The 19,226-nt window shown below is 35.5% G+C and overlaps 2 protein-coding genes and 3 long non-coding RNA genes across 6 annotated transcripts; 1 reads left to right on the forward strand and 4 right to left on the reverse strand.

The window, feature by feature from the left end:
- Positions 1-654: 654 nt before the first annotated feature.
- On the reverse strand, positions 655-1,278 carry LOC142224875 (uncharacterized). Its single transcript, XM_075294651.1, has one exon. The coding sequence runs from the start codon at positions 1,276-1,278 to the stop codon at positions 655-657; it is 624 nt and encodes a 207-aa protein (XP_075150766.1).
- A 2,591-nt stretch (positions 1,279-3,869) lies between these two features.
- LOC142223534 (uncharacterized) lies at positions 3,870-6,804 on the reverse strand. 2 transcript variants are annotated; one of them, XR_012718776.1, is made up of 3 exons: positions 6,079-6,804; positions 4,474-4,580; positions 3,870-4,408 (listed from the first exon to the last, which is right to left on the reverse strand). It is a non-coding gene; the product is annotated as an uncharacterized LOC142223534 (long non-coding RNA). The 2 variants fall into 2 exon arrangements; XR_012718775.1 differs by lacking the exon at positions 6,079-6,804 and adding an exon at positions 4,645-4,760.
- Positions 5,280-6,016, reverse strand: LOC142223532 (uncharacterized). Its single transcript, XR_012718774.1, has 2 exons — positions 5,909-6,016; positions 5,280-5,843 (listed from the first exon to the last, which is right to left on the reverse strand). It is a non-coding gene; the product is annotated as an uncharacterized LOC142223532 (long non-coding RNA).
- A 922-nt stretch (positions 6,805-7,726) lies between the features above and the next one.
- Positions 7,727-8,223, reverse strand: LOC142223535 (uncharacterized). Its single transcript, XR_012718777.1, has 2 exons — positions 7,977-8,223; positions 7,727-7,909 (listed from the first exon to the last, which is right to left on the reverse strand). It is a non-coding gene; the product is annotated as an uncharacterized LOC142223535 (long non-coding RNA).
- Positions 8,224-8,870: 647 nt separating this feature from the next.
- Positions 8,871-9,799, forward strand: Bug22 (cilia- and flagella-associated protein 20). Its single transcript, XM_075295729.1, has 2 exons — positions 8,871-9,294; positions 9,346-9,799. The coding sequence occupies exons 1-2, from the start codon at positions 9,019-9,021 to the stop codon at positions 9,673-9,675; spliced, it is 606 nt and encodes a 201-aa protein (XP_075151844.1). The 5' UTR covers positions 8,871-9,018; the 3' UTR covers positions 9,676-9,799.
- The last annotated feature ends 9,427 nt before the right edge of the window (positions 9,800-19,226 follow it).

A 19,226-nucleotide genomic window follows, 5' to 3' on the forward strand; every position in this document is an offset into this window, starting at 1 on the left:
GCCGCGTAAAAAATACTCCAACTCCCACATTTATGAAACATCTGGAGTCCAACCATTATGCAGTTACGCCCTCAACCTCCAGCGATCATTTATAGAGAGGCTTGCCGCACATGAAAATGAATTGTTGAGCACAATTTACAATATTGAAGAAAATTCTAATTGGACTGATTCTAAATACCTCTCGTCTGTTGCCATCATTAATGAATTACTTGACAATGAATCAGCCAATCCTACTTTGCCGCAATTCTTCCAGAAAACAACACCTGGAACACATAGAGGATAAATAATAATTATATTTAACTCTCTTACAAAATAATCTACTAAAAGAAATATGTGCAATTGTATATATTAGACCATAAGTCATATTATAATACTTACGTACCTACCCTATGCTCATGCATATTCGCTTCAACTGTGATACTAGTGTAAAGAAAAATACTTACCATTGTACCTTAAAAGCTATTATTATTAGCCCTCGACGGTATTATACAATTTGTTAATTCGTTTTAAGTGTTGTTTTTAGTAGTAGATTTTAGGTTAGGTTAGGTTAGGTTGAAAAGAGGAGTCGGATTTCTCCGTCTCATGTCATATGACATACACCTAAGCCAGAAATCGGCTTGTTGTGCGCTCTAGTTTATAATTATAACCCCATGCTTATTTTAAGAATTCTGTGTTTTCGACGAATTCCTTAATTTGTTTCCATTTTACTCCCTTCAATCGGTTTAAATTTGGAATGTTTTCGACTCCCAAATGTTGGGATCTGTATCTTGTAAATGCCGGGCAGTGACACAGATAATGTTCAAGTGTCTCTTCGTCCTCTCCACATGCCCTGCATAAACTATCGTTTATTACACCTATACGGTTCAAGTGTGCCCTGAGGTCCAAGTGTCCCGTGATGATTCCAATAACCCTACTGATCGTACTCCTACTCTCCTTCAGTAGTTCTTTTGTTTTCTCTTCATCGGGATCTCCCCATATGATCTTCGTGGTCCTTCCGACTATTTCACTGTTCCACAGCTCTACATGTGCTCGCTTCGCCCACACTTTTAACTCGGACCGGGTAGCCCCAAAGGGCTTGGGGTTATCCAAGTTTACTTCCTCAGCTTCCCTGGCTTTTATCGCTAGGTCATTCACATGCTCGTTTACATCCACCCCACAGTGAGCAGGTACCCAGATGATCCGAATGGAGCCATACTCGGAGTAGGAATTTATTATATTTTTGCATTCCAAAACGGTTCGTGATTTAACCGTATTGGATGCTATAGCTCGTATAGCCATCTGGCTATCGGTGAGAACATTTTAGTAGTAGATTTAGTATTAATTATTTATTTATCTTAACAACAGACACCCGCGCTCTGTAAGACAACAACAAAGATTAATGAGCAAGCCTTTTTTCATTCATCTCATGTGCCATGTACGCACAATCGATAATTGTTCACTATAAAGCAAGAGCTATGTTACATTATTTAACTGTGTGTGGGTCGCAGGTAAGCAAAGATCACGTGCACAAAGTTTCTTTAAAAAAAAAAAAAAGATTTTTATTTAAAAAAATGATTGCTAACAAAATGTACAATTGAAGCTTTTTTTTTTTGAACAGCCTAAATAAGAGGAAAAAAATATTAATGAAAAAGCAAAGGTAAATTGATTAAAAAAACTTCTATATTTCAAAAGTGTGTAGCCAAGGTTGTCACCACACTACCCCCCTTCTAGCGGAAAGCGATTTTTTTATTTCTCATTGGTGTATTTCTCAACAATATGCTTGAATTTGATGAAAATTCAACTTGATGAACATTTTCATTCTCGTTATAAGCTGGTTTGAGGCGATCAATTGATACTGTATCTTCTTTACCATTTATGAGTATTGTAAAATATTTTACGTTTCTTTTTATAACTCTAAAAGGTCCATTATATTAGAATGTAAATGGTGTATGAGAAGCATCTTTTCTAATCCAAACAAACTCTGAATGCAGTAAGTCTTTACTTATAAATGTTTGCATTTACTATGATTAGATCCTTTTTGTGGTTTGAAAGTGGAAATAACATTCTTGAGGGACAACAGAAATTCACTATGATCTTTTGGCTTTAAACTATCTTGAAAGAATTCTCCTGGAAGATGTAAATTTTCCCCATATAGCAATTCTGCCTATTATGACTTCCTTATCTTCCTTATAAGAAACTCTAATTCCTAATAAGACAGAAGGCAAAATTCTTGTCCACTGGATATTGTCATGACATAAAATTGATGATTTCAAAGTTCGATGGAAACGTTCAATCATTCCATTTGCTTGCGGGTGATATGAAGTAGTATGTTGGCATTTGGCACCGATAAATTTACAAAAATCATGAAAATATTTTGATGTAAACTGACAGCCACGATCACATACAATTTTATTTGGGCAACCATATCTCGCAATCCAGTGATCGTAAACAGCTTTGCATATATTCTCAGCTGAGATATCTTCAGGCCATCTAGAAAATCGGTCAATCATTGACAGAATGTATCTGTATTCTTCCGATGGCGGTAGGGGACCAACTATATCAATATGTATTTCCGAGAAACGAACTGAGGTGTAACTAAAATTTTCGGTTGGTGAATGTGTATGGCGCGATATTTTCGTCTTTTGGCACGTGAGGCACGTTTTTGACCAAAAATTACAGTTTTTGTTCATGTTTGGCCAAACAAAGCGATCTGCTAAGAGTTTTCTTGTAGCTTTGCATCCAGGGTGTGAAAGACTGTGAACTAACTCAAAAGCTGCTTTTCTGTAAGCAAAGATCAAATGCACAAAGTTTCTTTTAAAACAAAAGATTTTTATTTAAAAAAATGATTGCTAACAAAATGTACAATTGAATTTTTTTTTGTGAACAGCTTAAATAAGAGGAAAAAAATATTAATGAAAAAGCAAAGGTAAATTGATTTAAAAAAAAAAACTTCTATATTTCAGAAGTGTGTAGCCAAGCTAAGCATGGCTGAACAAGAAGGTTAAATCATGGGCCCATATGATTACAATTTTTTTATTTTGACAAAATTTTAAGATGTCAAAATCATATGTTTATGGTGATTGCAGCTCTCCAAATGACACTGCATAGCAAATGCATCTCAAACAAACTCGCGCATTCATAGCTGGAGAATTGTTCAAAGATGACTTGAGTATCTTGATAACATATTCCAGACCCAAAATACCACGCACATCAGTTTTTAAACTGCAACCTACACTGTTTTTGTTAATAGATGGCGAAGATCCATTTGACTGACTTCCATTCTTAACATTGGTGGGTATTATAGTCTTATTTGTCTCATATCGGCGTTCCTCGGATGAATTATCCACTTCACAATCACTCATAGGTGACACAATTAAATTTGAACCTTTATTTTTCTCTGGATTTTAATTATTTTTTCAGGACAATTGAAAGAATAAGCAATTGCCACTTTTACCAATGCCATACGATTCTTTTATCAGCTGATTGTGACTTCTTAAAATTGTAAACAACATATTGAAATTTGTTGTTTTTGTTATCGTGATTCAACCTCCTTATTCAGCCATCCCAATAAACACAAACGTTTGAAAAATGCTAAATTTCAACAATTTTTCAAACATATTTTCAAAGGATTAGGGTAATATTCAAGTTGAGAAATTGTTGAGAAAATCGCGTTCTCAACAAAAAACAGACATTACCCTCAACAGTGAAATTCAACACATTAGCAATAATATCTCAAGTGTTATCCTCAAATTGAAATGCATCGCTACTCAATAATTTGTCAAACAATTTTCGATGCGAGTCAAACTCAAAATTAACATCGTTGCAAATACTTTTCAACCTAAATTTGTATGAATGATATCCCCACTTCAAATTGAAAGTCAAAGCCAAAATTCTATGAATTTTGTATAATTTATTCATTTTTATCAAAATAAAATATATAATAATACACTACACTACATAATACACTACAATACCAATTGATAAATAATAATCTTATTAAACATATCAACAAATAAGAACAAAAAACAAATAACAAAACTTTAAATATCTTAAACATTAATAGTAAACACTTTTGCATTGATAATTCGATTTCCTTCCTTTTGGTGTCATAAAACAGCATTAAAATTTATTAACATGCGGGCAATTTGAAATTAGGAACGTACTGGACCGCGTGTTAGAATTGATTTCCAGCAGAAGGAATTCACGAAATATCTACTTTAAACTGATAATAGCATATGAATTAAACTGACGATGTGATGCACATTTTCATCCAGAAGTTGTTGATTTTAACAATTTGTTGTTTTTAACAATTTTAATTGGTTGCACTTGTAATGTTTCTGGAAACTTTTTCTTGTCGATAAGCCACTCATTTTTCATTGGTCAGCTTCTTAATGTTTGCAAGAATGTAGCATCCAAAGATTTTAGTTTTCTGCAAAGAGATTTAAATTTAGTGACTTCTCTAAAGTGTTGATTTAATTTTTCATATTGACGTACCAATTATTATAAACTATTTGAAGCAGTTCCAGTTATTTCTCCACCATTTTTTTCATCCGTTAGTTTTTTAATGTTTTCAAGAACGTAGAATCCATAATTTTAGTTTTCTGCAAAGAGATATACATTTAGTGACTTCCTTAAAGTTTTATTTCATTTATTATTTTCACTTACCTATTTTTATAAACTATTTGGTTATTTGTCTAAAATTTTCTATTTTTTTTTATTTCTTGCAATTGACCACGAACTTCGTTGCACAAATAAGTATTGAAAACCACATTGGTTTTTCGTTGCATTTTAGGGTAGTGTTTTGTCAAAGTTTTCTCATATTATCTTCAACACCTTTTCAAAGATTTCGTCAACATTTTGGCAAATTGGAAGTAATTCGCAAACAATTTGAAGATGTATTGAAGATGTGCTATTTCAAGACAAGTTGTATTTATGTTGAAAATTATATTTACCCTCAAACTGAAAAGTTGTTGCATTTGAAAAACGCTCATTCCCAATAAACACAAACGTTTGAAAAATGCTAAATTTCAACAATTTTTCAAACATTTTTTCAAAGGATTAGGGTAATATTCAAGTTGAGAAATTGTTGAGAAAATCGCGTTCTCAACAAAAAACAGACATTACCCTCAACAGTGAAATTCAACACATTAGCAATAATATCTCAAGTGTTATCCTCAAATTGAAATGCATCGCTACTCAATAATTTGTCAAACAATTTTCGATGCGAGTCAAATTCAAAATTAACATCTTTGCAAATACTTTTCAACCTAAATTTGTATGAATGATATCCCCACTTCAAATTGAAAGTCAAAGCCAAAATTCTATGAATTTTGTATAATTTATTCATTTTCATCAAAATAAAATATATAATAATACACTACACTACATAATACACTACAATACCAATTGATAAATAATAATCTTATTAAACATATCAACAAATAAGAACAAAAAAAAAAAACAAACAACAAAACTTTAAATATCTTAAACATTATTAGTAAACACTTTTGCATTGATAATTCGATTTCCTTCCTTTTGGTGTCATAAAACAGCATTAAAATTTTTTAACATGCGGGCAATTTGAAATTAGGAACGTACTGGACCGCGTGTTAGAATTGATTTCCAGCAGAAGGAATTCACAAAATATCCATTTTAAACTGATAATAGCATATGAATTAAACTGACGATGTGGTGCACATTTTCATCCAGAAGTTGTTGATTTCAACAATTTGTTGTTTTTAACAATTTTAATTGGTTGCACTTGTAATGTTTCTGGAAACTTTTTCTTGTCGATAAGCCACTCATTTTTCATTGGTCAGCTTCTTAATGTTTGCAAGAATGTAGCATCCAAAGATTTTAGTTTTCTGCAAAGAGATTTAAATTTAGTGACTTCTCTAAAGTGTTGATTTAATTTTTCATATTGACGTACCAATTATTATAAACTATTTGAAGCAGTTCCAGTTAATTGTCCACCATTTTTTCATCGGTCAGCTTTTTAATGTTTTCAAGAACGTAGAATCCATAATTTTAGTTTTCTGCAAAGATATATACATTTAGTGACTTCCTTAGAGTTTTATTTCATTTTTTATTTTCACTTACCTATTTTTATAAACTATTTGGTTATTTGTCTAAAATTTTCTATTTTTTTTATTTCTTGCAATTGACCACGAACTTCGTTGCACAAATAAGTATTGAAAACCACATGGGTTTTTCGTTGCATTTTAGGGTAGTGTTTTGTCAAAGTTTTCTCATATTATCTTCAACACCTTTTCAAAGATTTCGTCAACATTTTGGCAAATTGGAACTAATTCGCAAACAATTTGAAGATGTATTGAAGATGAGCTATTTCAAGTCAAGTTGAATTTATGTTGAAAATTATATTTACCCTCAAACTGAAAAGTTGTTGCATTTGAAAAACGCTTATCTTGTGTTTATTGGGATGGTTCTAAAGGGCACCTTATACGGTCGGATAAACCCTACGACACAACACGTTGCGGCGACAAATCCGCTAGTATAAGGCCATGTTCGCGTGTTGCGGGGACGTGTTGGCATAAAATCAAAACAACTTTGATTTTTTCCGGTTGGGAGGCACAAATCTTCACGTGTAAGGGAATGTTCGCCAAACATTAGCAAAAACAAATTTATTTACATAATTAAAACAAGCATTTCTGCAATGAAATAAATGAGGGATCGCTAATTCAGCTTGGAATTTTTATTGTTTCTTCCATTTTTACTGAAAAAATGGCTTTAAACCTAACTTTTCGTCCATCTTCATTGTTTGTGTTTATGCTTCTTCTTATGTCTTCATGTTGTTATCATAATTGTTCGTGCAGTGTGAGGGTAAAACTTTAACGAACACACAACAAATAGGCGAACCTATGTCGTAGTGTTTATCCGACCGTCTAAGGTCCGCTTAAGTTTACCACTAACTTATCGATAAGTTCATATCATCAATGTAATCGAAATTAATAAGTCTCAAATAAACATACTTACTTACTTGGCTTGTACAGTAACGTCTTTTGATTAGGTGCATGAGGGTATGCGGGGGCCAGTGTTGCCAGGTAATTTTTGATTCGTCTTCCCAAATATTAAGAAAAAAACCCCTAAATTGGTCTAAGTTTTTTCAAAAACCCCCAAAAAATGTCAGAATATAAAAGTGGTCCCAAAATTACGTGAAAAAAATCCTGTAGTGATACACTTTAAAAATTAAATTTAACACAAATATATATCCTGAAAGAAGAGTTCTTTCCTGAGAAACGAAATTTTAGAAAAACTAAGTTTTCTTTTGATGCTAAATTTTTTTTCGTTTGAAGTAAATAAAAAATAAAATTTGCTATTTAAGAAAATACTTTAAAACAAAAGAGATTTTCGTTTGTTTAAAATTTCATCCCTGAGGAAATTATTTTTTCTATGGGTAGGTACTACGTTCGGTTTTCGAGTTGAAAACCACTTTATTTTCGCGATTACTTTTCCCCTGCCAACATTTTTTGAATTTGGGGGCGCTTCTGAGAATCCCCAGTACGTCGAAAACAATCATATACGATATCAAAAACTCGTCGGAAAAGCGCCGTCACTATTGAGAAGTTGTACCACGCCAAGTTACTACAAAAAGGTTTCGTATGAGTGCAATTATTAGGTGCCTTTGTAGATCAATTTAGAACGACGCCAATAAGAGACTCTCCAAACAATCAGAAAAAGCACATTTTAAGATAGTGGTAAAAGAATCATTGTGGTCGAGTAAAACACGTTTGTTTAGATATTTATTTATATGATTAATCATTTACAAATTCTTACAAATATAACATTTATACCACTATCACATCACATTTAACATAATTTTTTGCATTAATGATGATGTAGAGTTACAAGTAGCGAGTTACATGTTTCAGCGTCTATCAGCCAGTGTTTTTATTCGATGGAGGCAGCGTGTCTGTAAAATATTTGAAAAACAATCACTTTATTCCATTTGGAAAATCAAAAATTGTTCACCAATATACCTTTCACAATTTTAAGCGTAAAATCTATGTTTTTAGAACATTATTTTCGTTTTTATTTAAATAGAATATAACAAGCTGGTTGCGCTTGGCGTTTCACAAAAAATAAAATGGCTTTTGTAAAAGTAGTGATGGCAAAATACATGTATGAAGTACATTTTGTACTTTATGATATGCTGCCCCCCATCACAGTAGGATGGTTGTAGTGACATTTACGAGTATTTGGTAGCGATGAAGATGAAATGGAACTTTGAAATGCTGGCAGGGTCCTTATATAATCAAAATTATAAATGAAAACAAACTTATTCCTGTAGAGTCTTGCCGAAAACTAATGGAACAAGAAACTACACATCAATTGAGTTAATTTGTCTGCTTTATATTAAACTGTTTTAATAAAGTAACCACCAAAATTTCAACGCGAAAAGCGAACATAGTACTTACCTTATGGATGTAATAATACAATATGTATATCAATTTAAAAAGCGGGCTTACTTTTAAAAAGCTTTCAGCTGCTAAGTTAAAATACGATTGTTTTTAATTTTGTCAAATATTAAAAATGCCCTTTCAACAGAAGAGTTTAAAAAAGATAACGAAAATAATGCTATTGGATACTTGTTTGTATTTAGGATCTTCTTGTTGACTTTCCGCATATTTTTTCTCATAACTTATGCTAGAATTGTTTCGAATTTGCTTGAGAATTGCTCCACTTTATAAGGTATGAAATAATTTTTTACCCCCAAAAATCCCCCCAAATAAATTTTACCCCTAAAAATCCCCCTAAACGTGAAAACCCCCCTAAATTTGGGGGGGGGAAACCCCTAACCTGGCAACACTGCGGGGGCACACATTTTGACGGCGTCAAGTTTTACTATGCCGGTCGCGATATATGTCCTGAGGGCATATGATTGAGGGAATGCGGTTTCTTCTTGAATTAGCGCAATTAGGTGAAATTGACGATTGAACATAACAACATTGAGATTTAAATCAAATTTATAGTTAAATAAAAAAAGTTTAACCATTAACAATTGTATGAATATTGTTGCGAATGTTCAAGAATACGTTTCAATCCGGATTTCTTTCTATCCTTTATAGCATTGGAAGTAAACCACTGCAAATTTGGGATAAGAAAGTTAGAAATGGTCATATTAAACGTATTACTGATAATGATATACAGAGTTTGGTCCTCGAAATTGTAGGGACGAACGTTAGTACAACGTTCATTACTTGTCCGGCGGATCCGAAGAAGACATTGGGCATTAAGCTTCCATTTTTGGTGATGATTATTAAAAATGTGAAGAAATATTTTACGTTTGAAGTTCAGGTAAAAATATTTGTAATGCAGTAACATTTAGACTGATAAATTTTGTTTTAGGTGTTAGACGATAAAAATGTCCGAAGGAGGTTTCGAGCAAGCAATTACCAGTCAACTACTCGAGTTAAACCCTTCATCTGCACTATGCCGATGCGTCTTGATGAAGGGTGGAATCAAATTCAATTTAATCTGTCAGATTTTACAAGACGAGCATATGGAACCAATTATATAGAAACTCTCCGTGTTCAAATTCATGCCAATTGTAGGATACGGCGTGTCTACTTTTCCGACCGTCTCTATTCAGAGGACGAACTCCCACCAGAGTTTAAACTGTTTCTACCCATACAAAAGCCAGTACAAAAAACACCGGCACAAGAATTGTGCAGGTGAACATGTATTTTGCGATAACTATATTCTTTATTATAGTCGTTTGAAAGAAATGTACCTTTGTAATTATGGACAAAATCATGTTGGGTTCTTACGATATGTCATAAAATAAAAATGAAATATGAGAGTTGTGAAGAGTTTTGAAACCAGAAATAAATTCATCAGCCAGTCATAAAAAAATAAGTTAGTAGCTATAGACCGAATTACTAAGAAATGCCATTCTACACTTAATCACATCTGATGTGATTAATGTCAATAAGGTGATAGATCGAGTTAAAGTCAATACACACGTCTAAACTGCAGTTTATAGGCCCTCAGCGATTTGTTTGAATTTATATTGTAGTTGCTAATTTTTTGCCTTAACTAATTTATTCTGTCCCTAAGAGAAAATCCCGCCCGAAGACCGTTCAACTAATACCCTTTGGGATCGCGTTAGCCTTGTTCTGTTCGAAGATGGAAGTCTCAAACCCCGGCCAAAGGCCGACCACCTATTCACTTTGGCTTCGCATTAAGTTCGCGAGAGTATCAACCCCGTCAAGGGACGTCCTCTTATACCCCTATTCATGATTTACCAATGCAAGTTGAATGGCAACATGAAAAGCATATGTCACTTTGTAGTTGGCAAACTATTACGAAAGCCATTCTGGCATGGATTCAACAATTTTTTTACAATCACCCTTATTCCTGAAGTCGCCCTCGCCGGCGCTTTTCGTCAGTCGCCACTAATTGGTATTCCGTTCGTCGATATATTCTGCTATCGAAGAAAATCGGTATTCCTGGGGCCAAATCACCGCATTCTTCAACGAGCTCTGTTTCGTATCGAGAAACATTTCGATCGCTTTAAATTTTTTTTTTTTTTTTTATGGTTTAGAGTTGTTGCCTCGGACGTATACAATGAAAATACGGCCGCAAGCTGACTTGGCCAGTCCTAGGACTATAGCGCCATAGCGAGCAGGTTCCCTAGGGGATTACAAACGGACTCCTATCTCAGATAGAAATGTATTGAGTATTTGCAGTTGGTCTCTCCCATGTTTATCTATGAATTCGATGACAGATCCAATGTTGTTCATTTGTAGGAATGTTGATCTTGTTAGTGAGTATTCTGGCCAATGAAATAAAATATGATCTGCGGTTTCGTCGTAGCCGCAAAAATCACATGATGGTGTATCTGTAACCTTCATCTGCGACAATGTGTCTTTACAAAAACAGTGTCCACTGAGGATTCGGTTCATTTGTCTGCACTTGATTGGTGGCATTGTAATGGATAGGAACCATGGCTTTTTCGTAAGGTCGGGGAAAATCTTGAAATAGTGTGATCGAGATTCATTAGACCTATCTTTATATTCCTTTGACCATTCTTCCCATAGTTTTTGTTCGATATGTTTTTTGGCATCTGCAATAGTCCATAAAATTTCCTGTTTAGTTCCAATCAAATTTGCTCTTTTGGCCGCTTGATCGGCGACTTCGTTGAAATATATGTTCGCATGGCCGGGTATATAATGTAATTCAATTTCACCTTCAAAGGTACTTGCCAATTTAAGTAATTTCTGTATAAGGTAATTGTTCTTAATTCCATTCTCAACCGACTGTAGTCCACTCAGACTATCAGATAATATGGCGATTTTAAGTAATTTGTTTTCAATGGCAAATTCTATTGTCTTGATGATCGCAACTAATTCAGCCGACATCGAAGATAATCTTTTGTCATCAAAAAAGGCACATACCATTCCACAAGATACCCGAACGAAGGCAGAACCCGTAAAATTATCCCTTACTGAGCCATCGGTGAAGAAAATTTCGAAATTGTTGGATTTAATTACCTCTAATTTTTCCTTATAGAGTTGATTTATTATGTCCGGACCCGCTTCGGTCTTATTCTTCACTGTGCCTTTGAAAAAATCGACGATGATGTGGATGTTATTTGGTGTCTGCTGTATAGTATCAACCGGGCCTGTGTTCATAAGCACAGATCTGTACTTAAAAAATGTTTCACTTATACTAGTCTTAGTCGGTTGTGAAATCTCCAAGAGTGTTTTTGTAATGGGTAATTCAAAGGCGAAACATTTGATGAGCTCTTTCGCGGCTGCAAACTCAAATCTGTATTTCGGTGGCATCTCAGCGGACAGATGGTGGAGAATTGGTGCGGGTGTAGATCGAATCAACCCAAGACATTTACGTAGATATCCATTTGTACAGCATCTCAATCTATTCAAAGAAGTTTTCCCCGCATTTGCCAACGCGGCCGCAGCATATTCAATTTTGGATCTTGCGAATGCCTTGTACAATAATAATGACTTACGTGGATCAATACCAAAATTGCAACCTCCAAGAATCGTGATAAATTTGCACTTGTTATTAACTTCAGTCAGGGTATAGTCAATGTGTTCTCTTGAAGAGTTGTTCGCAGCAACGATCAATCCCAGATATTTGATACTACTGACTTGGTTCAGTGCCTCACCATTGCAGCTTATGTTAAGATCCCGCGGTTTCCTACTAAAGTGAATGGTGTTGGTCTTGGACGGGTTGAAATATAAGTCAATGTCTCTGCACTTGGAGAAAAAGTCCTCTACTTTCTCTTGTAATATGGTTCTAGCAGTATTGAAATTAGGATGATGTGATATGATGAAAAAGTCATCCGCAAACTGGTAGACGGTACAATTGTCGGAATTCAGTTCATGTAGGGATGCCGTGTAGATATTAAAAAGAAGTGGGCTTAGACCACTGCCTTGTGCAAGGCCACCATTCACCGCCTTTTTGTGGTCTCCGAAACATAAATTTCTATTACTTAGGAAATCTGATATCCAGGCAATTATTGTGGTATCAATGCCAAAACTAATGAGCTTTTCCGTAAGTTTCGAAATATTAACACAATCATATGCCTTTTCCACATCGACGCAAAAACCGAGGACTTGATGATTTCTTGACTTCTCAGATGATATATTTGGTTTATGAGGTCGTTTATGCACATGGAAGTAGAACGTCCACGCCTGAAAGCATAGCACCTACTCGGCAACATATTATTTGTGTCCATATGTTTCTGAATATTATTCCTAAGTAAGGCTTCGATGCACTTCAGTGGGACACAAAGTAATGCAATCGGTCTGTAATTATTGATTATGGCCGGATCTTTGCCTCTTTTTGGGATAGGTGAAATTCGTATATCTCTCCATATGTCGGGTATGTTGCCAGACCTCCAGACGCTCGAAATCATTCTGAAGAAATTCCTCTTCTCGACCGAGGGAAGTTTCTTTATGTATTCGTAGGAAATCTTATCTTGGCCCACCGCCGAGTGGGGGTTTCTGGAGTTAATAAATTCCGTAAATTCGTCATAATTCAGTTCAAATGTGGTAGCGGTGGTACTGGGCATTGATACTGGTTGTGGTGGGAGAGGTGATGGTGCGCTGGCTACAAACTCTAAATACTGTTGTTTTTGTTCGACAGACCAAGAGTTGTTTATGTTTTTCCTCTGTTTATATTTCTTGACATTTCTTGTCAGTTTCCAAAAAGATTTAAGGCGGTCCTCAGCTTCTTGAAATAAGGTAAGGTTATCAAGTGACCTGGTCAGATAGTATTTAGCTCTGGCTGCCAATCTTAATCTAAAAAGTCGTGCCGTCTCTTCGCACCACCACGGCTTGGGGATATACTTGTTATCCGATTTGATATGGATTGTGTTTCGTTTAACTATCGCTTGAACGTCGCGATTAAAGTCCTCCAGACAACCGCCGACCTGCAGCCTCGAAATTTCCTCGATCACTGCTGCCCGGCGGATTCTGGATATTCCCCCATGGAACTCCATAGCACCTCTAAGTTCAATTATTATTGGTAGATGGTTGCTGTTGGTTAACCTAGTGTTTCTGACGCCCCAATAGGGCAGATCCATAAAGTTTTTGATAAAGGTGAGATCCAACGTAGATGTATAGCCATCGTCCATACGAAAAGTAGGGCTTCCGTCATTTAAGCATGTAAAGTTTTCACTTGTAGTCTTGTCACATAGAAACTTACCGCGAGCATCAGATGATAAGTTGCCCCACATTGTGGATTTCGCGTTGAAATCTCCAGCAATTATGGTCGGTTCAGTTAACATTTCTGCCTTAAGAAATATCCGGTTAACAATTGCTCTGAAGTCTTGGCTGGATGAGTTCGGGGGAATATAAATAACAATAAAGTTAATGTTCTTCTTCAAATTTAAAGTCTTTATGCCGATTGCATCAGTTTCACCTTCAAGGTCAATCAATGAGAAAGAAATGTTTCTTTTCACGTAGATTCCCACGCCGCCGTAACCATCTTGACGATTTTTAAAAGCAAAATTGTAATTACATATGTTAGAGGAAAAGTTATTGCGGAGCCAAGTCTCGCATAGTAATGCCACGTCAATGTTATTGTTTTCCAAGTAAAGCTCCAGGAGATCTTTGTTGTTATCATTATTTAAACTTTGTATGTTAAATTGTAATATTTTCATTGATAATTCTAATAGTTCGTTCTAGTTGGTCTCCGGCAAGCAAGATGCATGAGCCAGCAGTTCTATGTCCATTCTAATGAGACTTCTGTTGATCTCTTGACGCATCTCCTCAATTGCCTCTTTCTGTGACAAATCAAGATTTGGAGCACTAACCAGAAAGTTTGTAATTTTCTTAGATAGATCACTTAGGGTTCTCTCAAATTCATTGGTTTTGTTCTTCTCGGAAAGGGCCAATGCAGTACCATTTGGAGATTCGTAAACCTCGTCCTCTTCCAGGGCTTGGATGTGCTGAGCATGAAGTTTCTTTGCATTTTCTTCCCCGCGTAGTCTGTTATGGTCAATTTTGGTTACTCTGGCCACTTTTGCAAATGGAAGTTGAGAGTGTAGAAAGTTTGCCGAATGGGTTACGTTAACCGCATTTGCATTACTCTTGTTGTTCGGGGGTGTAAAATTCGTTGCAGGAAGGGATGGAAACTCTCCATCCACTTCTCCACTTAATAAATAGAACTTGTTAGAAAAGATAGTTGGATATTTCATCTTGGTCTCGCTTAAAGACAAATTCTCAATAGTCATGGTGCGCTTAATATTGAAAGCTTTTCTCCTTGCTGGACAGTCCCTGCTCGTCGGGTGATGATTCATTTTGCAATTTGTACATATCACCTCGCCCGGTGTGCATGGGGTATTCTTTTCATGCTTTGTGAATGATTGAAGCGGTAGCAGTTATAACACTGGGAGAAAGAGATATGCTCATGAACACGGAGATCAGCCACGCCGTAGACTCTCACGTAGCGAGGTAGCTCGCGGCCCTTGAATAAAACCTTGACGCGTTTAGTTGGTATCAATTCATCTTTCTCTTTACGCATGACGCGGAACATTTTCAGGATGGTCTTATCCGAAGTGAAATTTTTCTCGATCTCATCCATAGGTATATCCAAGTCGACAGGATATATTAATCCCATTTTCGATACGAAATGGGCAAAAATCTTGGGCTGATAACCCGCAGAGATAATGCGTTCGTCGTCTGCGAAATTGTTTACCGCAGCTGCGTTCTTAAAGACAACCTTGCCCCTGCCATAGCCGATCTTCGTGATTGTCTCCACATCGCGCAAACCCATTTGGTTCACATGGCGTGCCAGTGCTACTAGGCTCAGTGGTTTTCGGCCTTCGCCCTCATGTACCACATCCACATATACCATGAATGGTCCCTCGTCCTCGTTATCGTATACGTACTTATTGACGTCGCCAGTTCCATTACCATTATCCGTTGCCAAGGTCATATGCCCAGTCTCCATTCGATTTTCAGTTCCGATTCCGTCGTCAATCTTCCTACCCTTTGCTCTACCGATCCTTTCCAGGCTATTGCCCCTCTTGTTCCTGCCTCTAGCAGGAATCCTGTTCGTCCCTCCTCCATCAGCTATAATAGGTGGAGGATCACCAGGATCCCCCCGCGTATCCATTATGATTCGTAAGAATTTTTAGCAACACAATAACGTAAATAAGAAAACGAACCTATCAATAGATCTTAATACGGGTGATTTGGTATTTGTTTGTTGTGGTATCGCCTTTAAATTCAATTAGAATAACCGCCTCCAATTACGAGTCCAAAAAACGCTTCTGATCACAAAGACCGCCAAAACTCGAATGGCTTTAAAATTTTGGATCACCGCATTCGATCGTAAATTATTTTGTCTACTACTTTTTTTTACATTGCTGTAAACATATGGTAATAAGAAATTGGAAGCAAAAGATGATTTCAAAATAAATTTTTGTGATCAAAATATGTATATGTGTAAAAATTATTATGAATCCATGTGTTTTTGTTTTCCTCGTCTTCGGATTCAGAGGTCGAGTACAAAGTGGCATTAATAAGGAAAAATATTCGAGACAAAATCAGTCGTTTAGCATTGCCTGAAGTGCATTGCCTGTAAGTGATTCTATTTTGAAGTGAGTGCTTTTAACTATTTGTGTTTTTAACATCCATAGATTTAAAAGACGCTTTTGTCTGTCAAAAGAAGCTTTTAAATATCTTCTTGAAAAAATGAGTTTTTTTGAAGCGGCTACTGAGCATTACTTTCTTTGTTCCGTTTCCCTAAATGCAAGTAATATTATATTTTCTTAAATGTATTTTGCCAAAATATATAAATAATACTTCCATTTTCACCAACTACTTATTTCTTTTTGTTTACCTTTTTTCTGCTCAAAAATCACTACATACTTCGTTTTCGATAGCATGCTACCTATCGTGTTCAACTTCGAGTATAAACCATTCGATAACGACTGCGGTGATCCGTGTAAACTACATTACGACGACGAAGTACTCGATTTCGACTGCGGTGATTTGGCCCCTGGTGTCGCTAACATCGTCGCTTTTTGTCGCCTTTAAATTTAACAGCGACGAGTTTAGTGTTTAATTTTTGAAGAAGGTTTTTAGACTTTATTAATCGGACAATTGAAAAATAAATTGGAACAAATCTACTTTAGCACAAGTTGTTAAAAATAAACAAAATTTTTTTGAGTTTAGGAGAAGGGATTTCAAATCGAAAATGTAAAGTAAAAATTTTGTCGGAAGAGCGTAGTATTGGAGATACCGACCCTTAAAAATTGGGTATAGGTGGCCGGCCATCGGCCGGGATTTGAGACTTTCTCTTATGGACAGGGTCCAAAGTGGGCTAACGCGAACCCAAAGAGGTAGTCGGCCTTCGGCCGGGGTTTGAGACTTTCACCTATGGACAGGGTCCAAAGTGGGCTAACGCGAATCCAAAGAGGGTAGGTAGACGGCCTTCGGCCGGGGTTTGAGACTTTCTCCTATGGACAGAGTCCAAAGTGGGCTAACGCGAACCCAGGACCTCTCCGGGTCCATGTTATTCTAAATATATTACTTTTAGGATGATTATGTGCGATGGATACTAAATCCAATATACGTGGCAATGAATACTTTAGGGGCCCGTAACTCCAAAAATAGGTCTTTCCGCCAAAAAGTGGTATATATGACATTTTGTGTTTAGAATCGAAAAGTCTACACACTGGCCAAAAATTGGACCAATCGGACCACTTGTACTAAAGTAGATTTAAGCCAATAAATGTAAAAAATGGAAATTTGTATGAGGTAAAGTGACTAATCTTCAACAATTACAAAAAATGGGAAAAAATCAATATATATAGCAGTTATGGTCATCACATTCAAATCATAGAAAAGAGCTGTTGATTTACAATTCCATTTATTTTTAATAGAAATCCTTCAAGGCCAATGTATTTTATTTAGCACCAAACGTAGATAACAATTGTGTCGAACTTTGAATGATCCTTGGACACAATGTCAACGTCATTCAAATGTGAATATAATTTAACTATTCTTATTCTTTACATTTTTAAAATCTTAACCCATTAACGCCCAAGCGAAAATTTTTTATATATGTTTCACCAAATTTCGTACACTAAGGGTAAATTGGCCCAAAAACTTCAAATCTGGCATCAGATTTCTCCTTAAAATTTTAGGTTTTGAGATATAGGGTGTTCGAATAATCGAACACTGGGCAATATTTAGCATTTTTACCAAGTATGTAATCAACACATTCCCTGCCAACATTTTTTGAATTTGACGGCGCTTCTGAGAATCCCCACTACGTCGAAAACAGTCGTATACGACATCCAAAACTCGTCGGAAAAGCGCCGTCACTATTGAGAAGTTGTACCACGCCAAGTTACTACAAAAAAGTATCGCATGAGTGCAATTATTAGGTGCCTTTTATAATAAATTTAGAATGACGCCAATAAGAGCCCCTTCAAACAATAAAAAAAAGTGAATTTTAAAATAAGGCCGGTACTCTGTTCGGTTTTCGCGTTGAAACTCCATACAAAACCAAACAATGCGAAAACTAGCGAAATTTTTTCCATTTGTGATACTTTGTTTTTTTTCGAGTTGAAAAACTGATTTAAATCGATCAATCAGTAATGTGAATTAAGAAATAATTTATTTATTAAACTGATTTTTGTGTATTTATAATGCAAAAGTGGATCGGGTTATTATTTAAAAATGTAATCTGATCCATTGATAAAACAAACTATAACATGGAGTTGTATTACCGTAATAAACTGACAACCAACATCTATCCGCTCGCTACTATATTGTGGAACATTAAACATGAAATTTAAACACAAATGCTAACAAAATAAAAGCTTTATTTGATGACTTATATTTTACAATCGTTTCATTTGTACTGGGCATCGGGATATGTTAACAAAGGGAGCACAGTAATTGGTGTTGCAAAACCAGCATTAGCACTTTAACCAACATGTATAGTACCGGGGTAGCAATGAATGGAATCACAAGAATTAATTGCTATGTTCCAAAAAATGAAATGCAGCATTCTAAAATTAGATTTTTTAAATCCAAAGTTATTTGTAACTTCTGCTTCTTCTTTTTCAATTTAATTATTATGTATGCGTGTGTGTGTGTGTGTAAATCGAGCCACTAGTTGCCTATGTATATGTAAACATTTCGTGACATTTTCCGAAGTTGTTTCGTTGAAATAAACGCGAAAAGTTTCCAAAATGGCTGTTTTTTTCCTTCAACATATATTGTCAACATTAGGGCTGTTTTCTTTTTGCACTGATAACCAGTGCTAAAATAAAACGCAAAAAAAATTTCAGTTCAAATTTCGATTTTGATTGGCAACACTTGGTCCCCAGCTGTCAAAATGAAATTTTTTGTTTACAAATAAAAAAAGAGGATAGAGACCGCCAATATATAGCAACAAGTGAATTTTGATAATATTAAATATATATACATAAACAAAAAATTAATAAACCAAAGTTTGTGGTGGTAATTTGTATAATCATTGTTTTTGCCCTAAATCAACTTGTCGGTAGTGAAATGGATTTGGAAAATGGATGGATTTAAATAGTTCTGTAAACAAGTGGAACAATTCCAAAAGCTATTGAGAGCTTTACAAAATGAAATTCTACCTATATCCGCCTTACCCCCAGAGCCTGAGCCACTACAAACAAAGCCGATTACAAGTGTTGCGGACACGGATAAAATGGAAATTATGTCCAAGAATTGTGCAGAACTAAAGCAGATACTGGCAAACAATTG

The sequence above is a fragment of the Haematobia irritans genome, chromosome 2 (genome assembly GCF_050003625.1).
Source record: "Haematobia irritans isolate KBUSLIRL chromosome 2, ASM5000362v1, whole genome shotgun sequence".
NCBI lineage: Eukaryota > Metazoa > Arthropoda > Insecta > Diptera > Muscidae > Haematobia > Haematobia irritans.

What these genes read in the sequence shown, in the direction of transcription:
- LOC142224875 (XM_075294651.1), bottom strand. Translation starts at nt 1,278, where the DNA reads ATGGCTATACGAGCTATAGCATCCAATACGGTTAAATCACGAACCGTT.
- Bug22 (XM_075295729.1), top strand. Translation starts at nt 9,019, where the DNA reads ATGTTCAAGAATACGTTTCAATCCGGATTTCTTTCTATCCTTTATAGC. An exon ending in ATTTTACGTTTGAAGTTCAG is followed by an intron (nt 9,295 to 9,345) that starts GTAAAAATATTT and finishes ATTTTGTTTTAG; the next exon opens with GTGTTAGACGATAAAAATGT.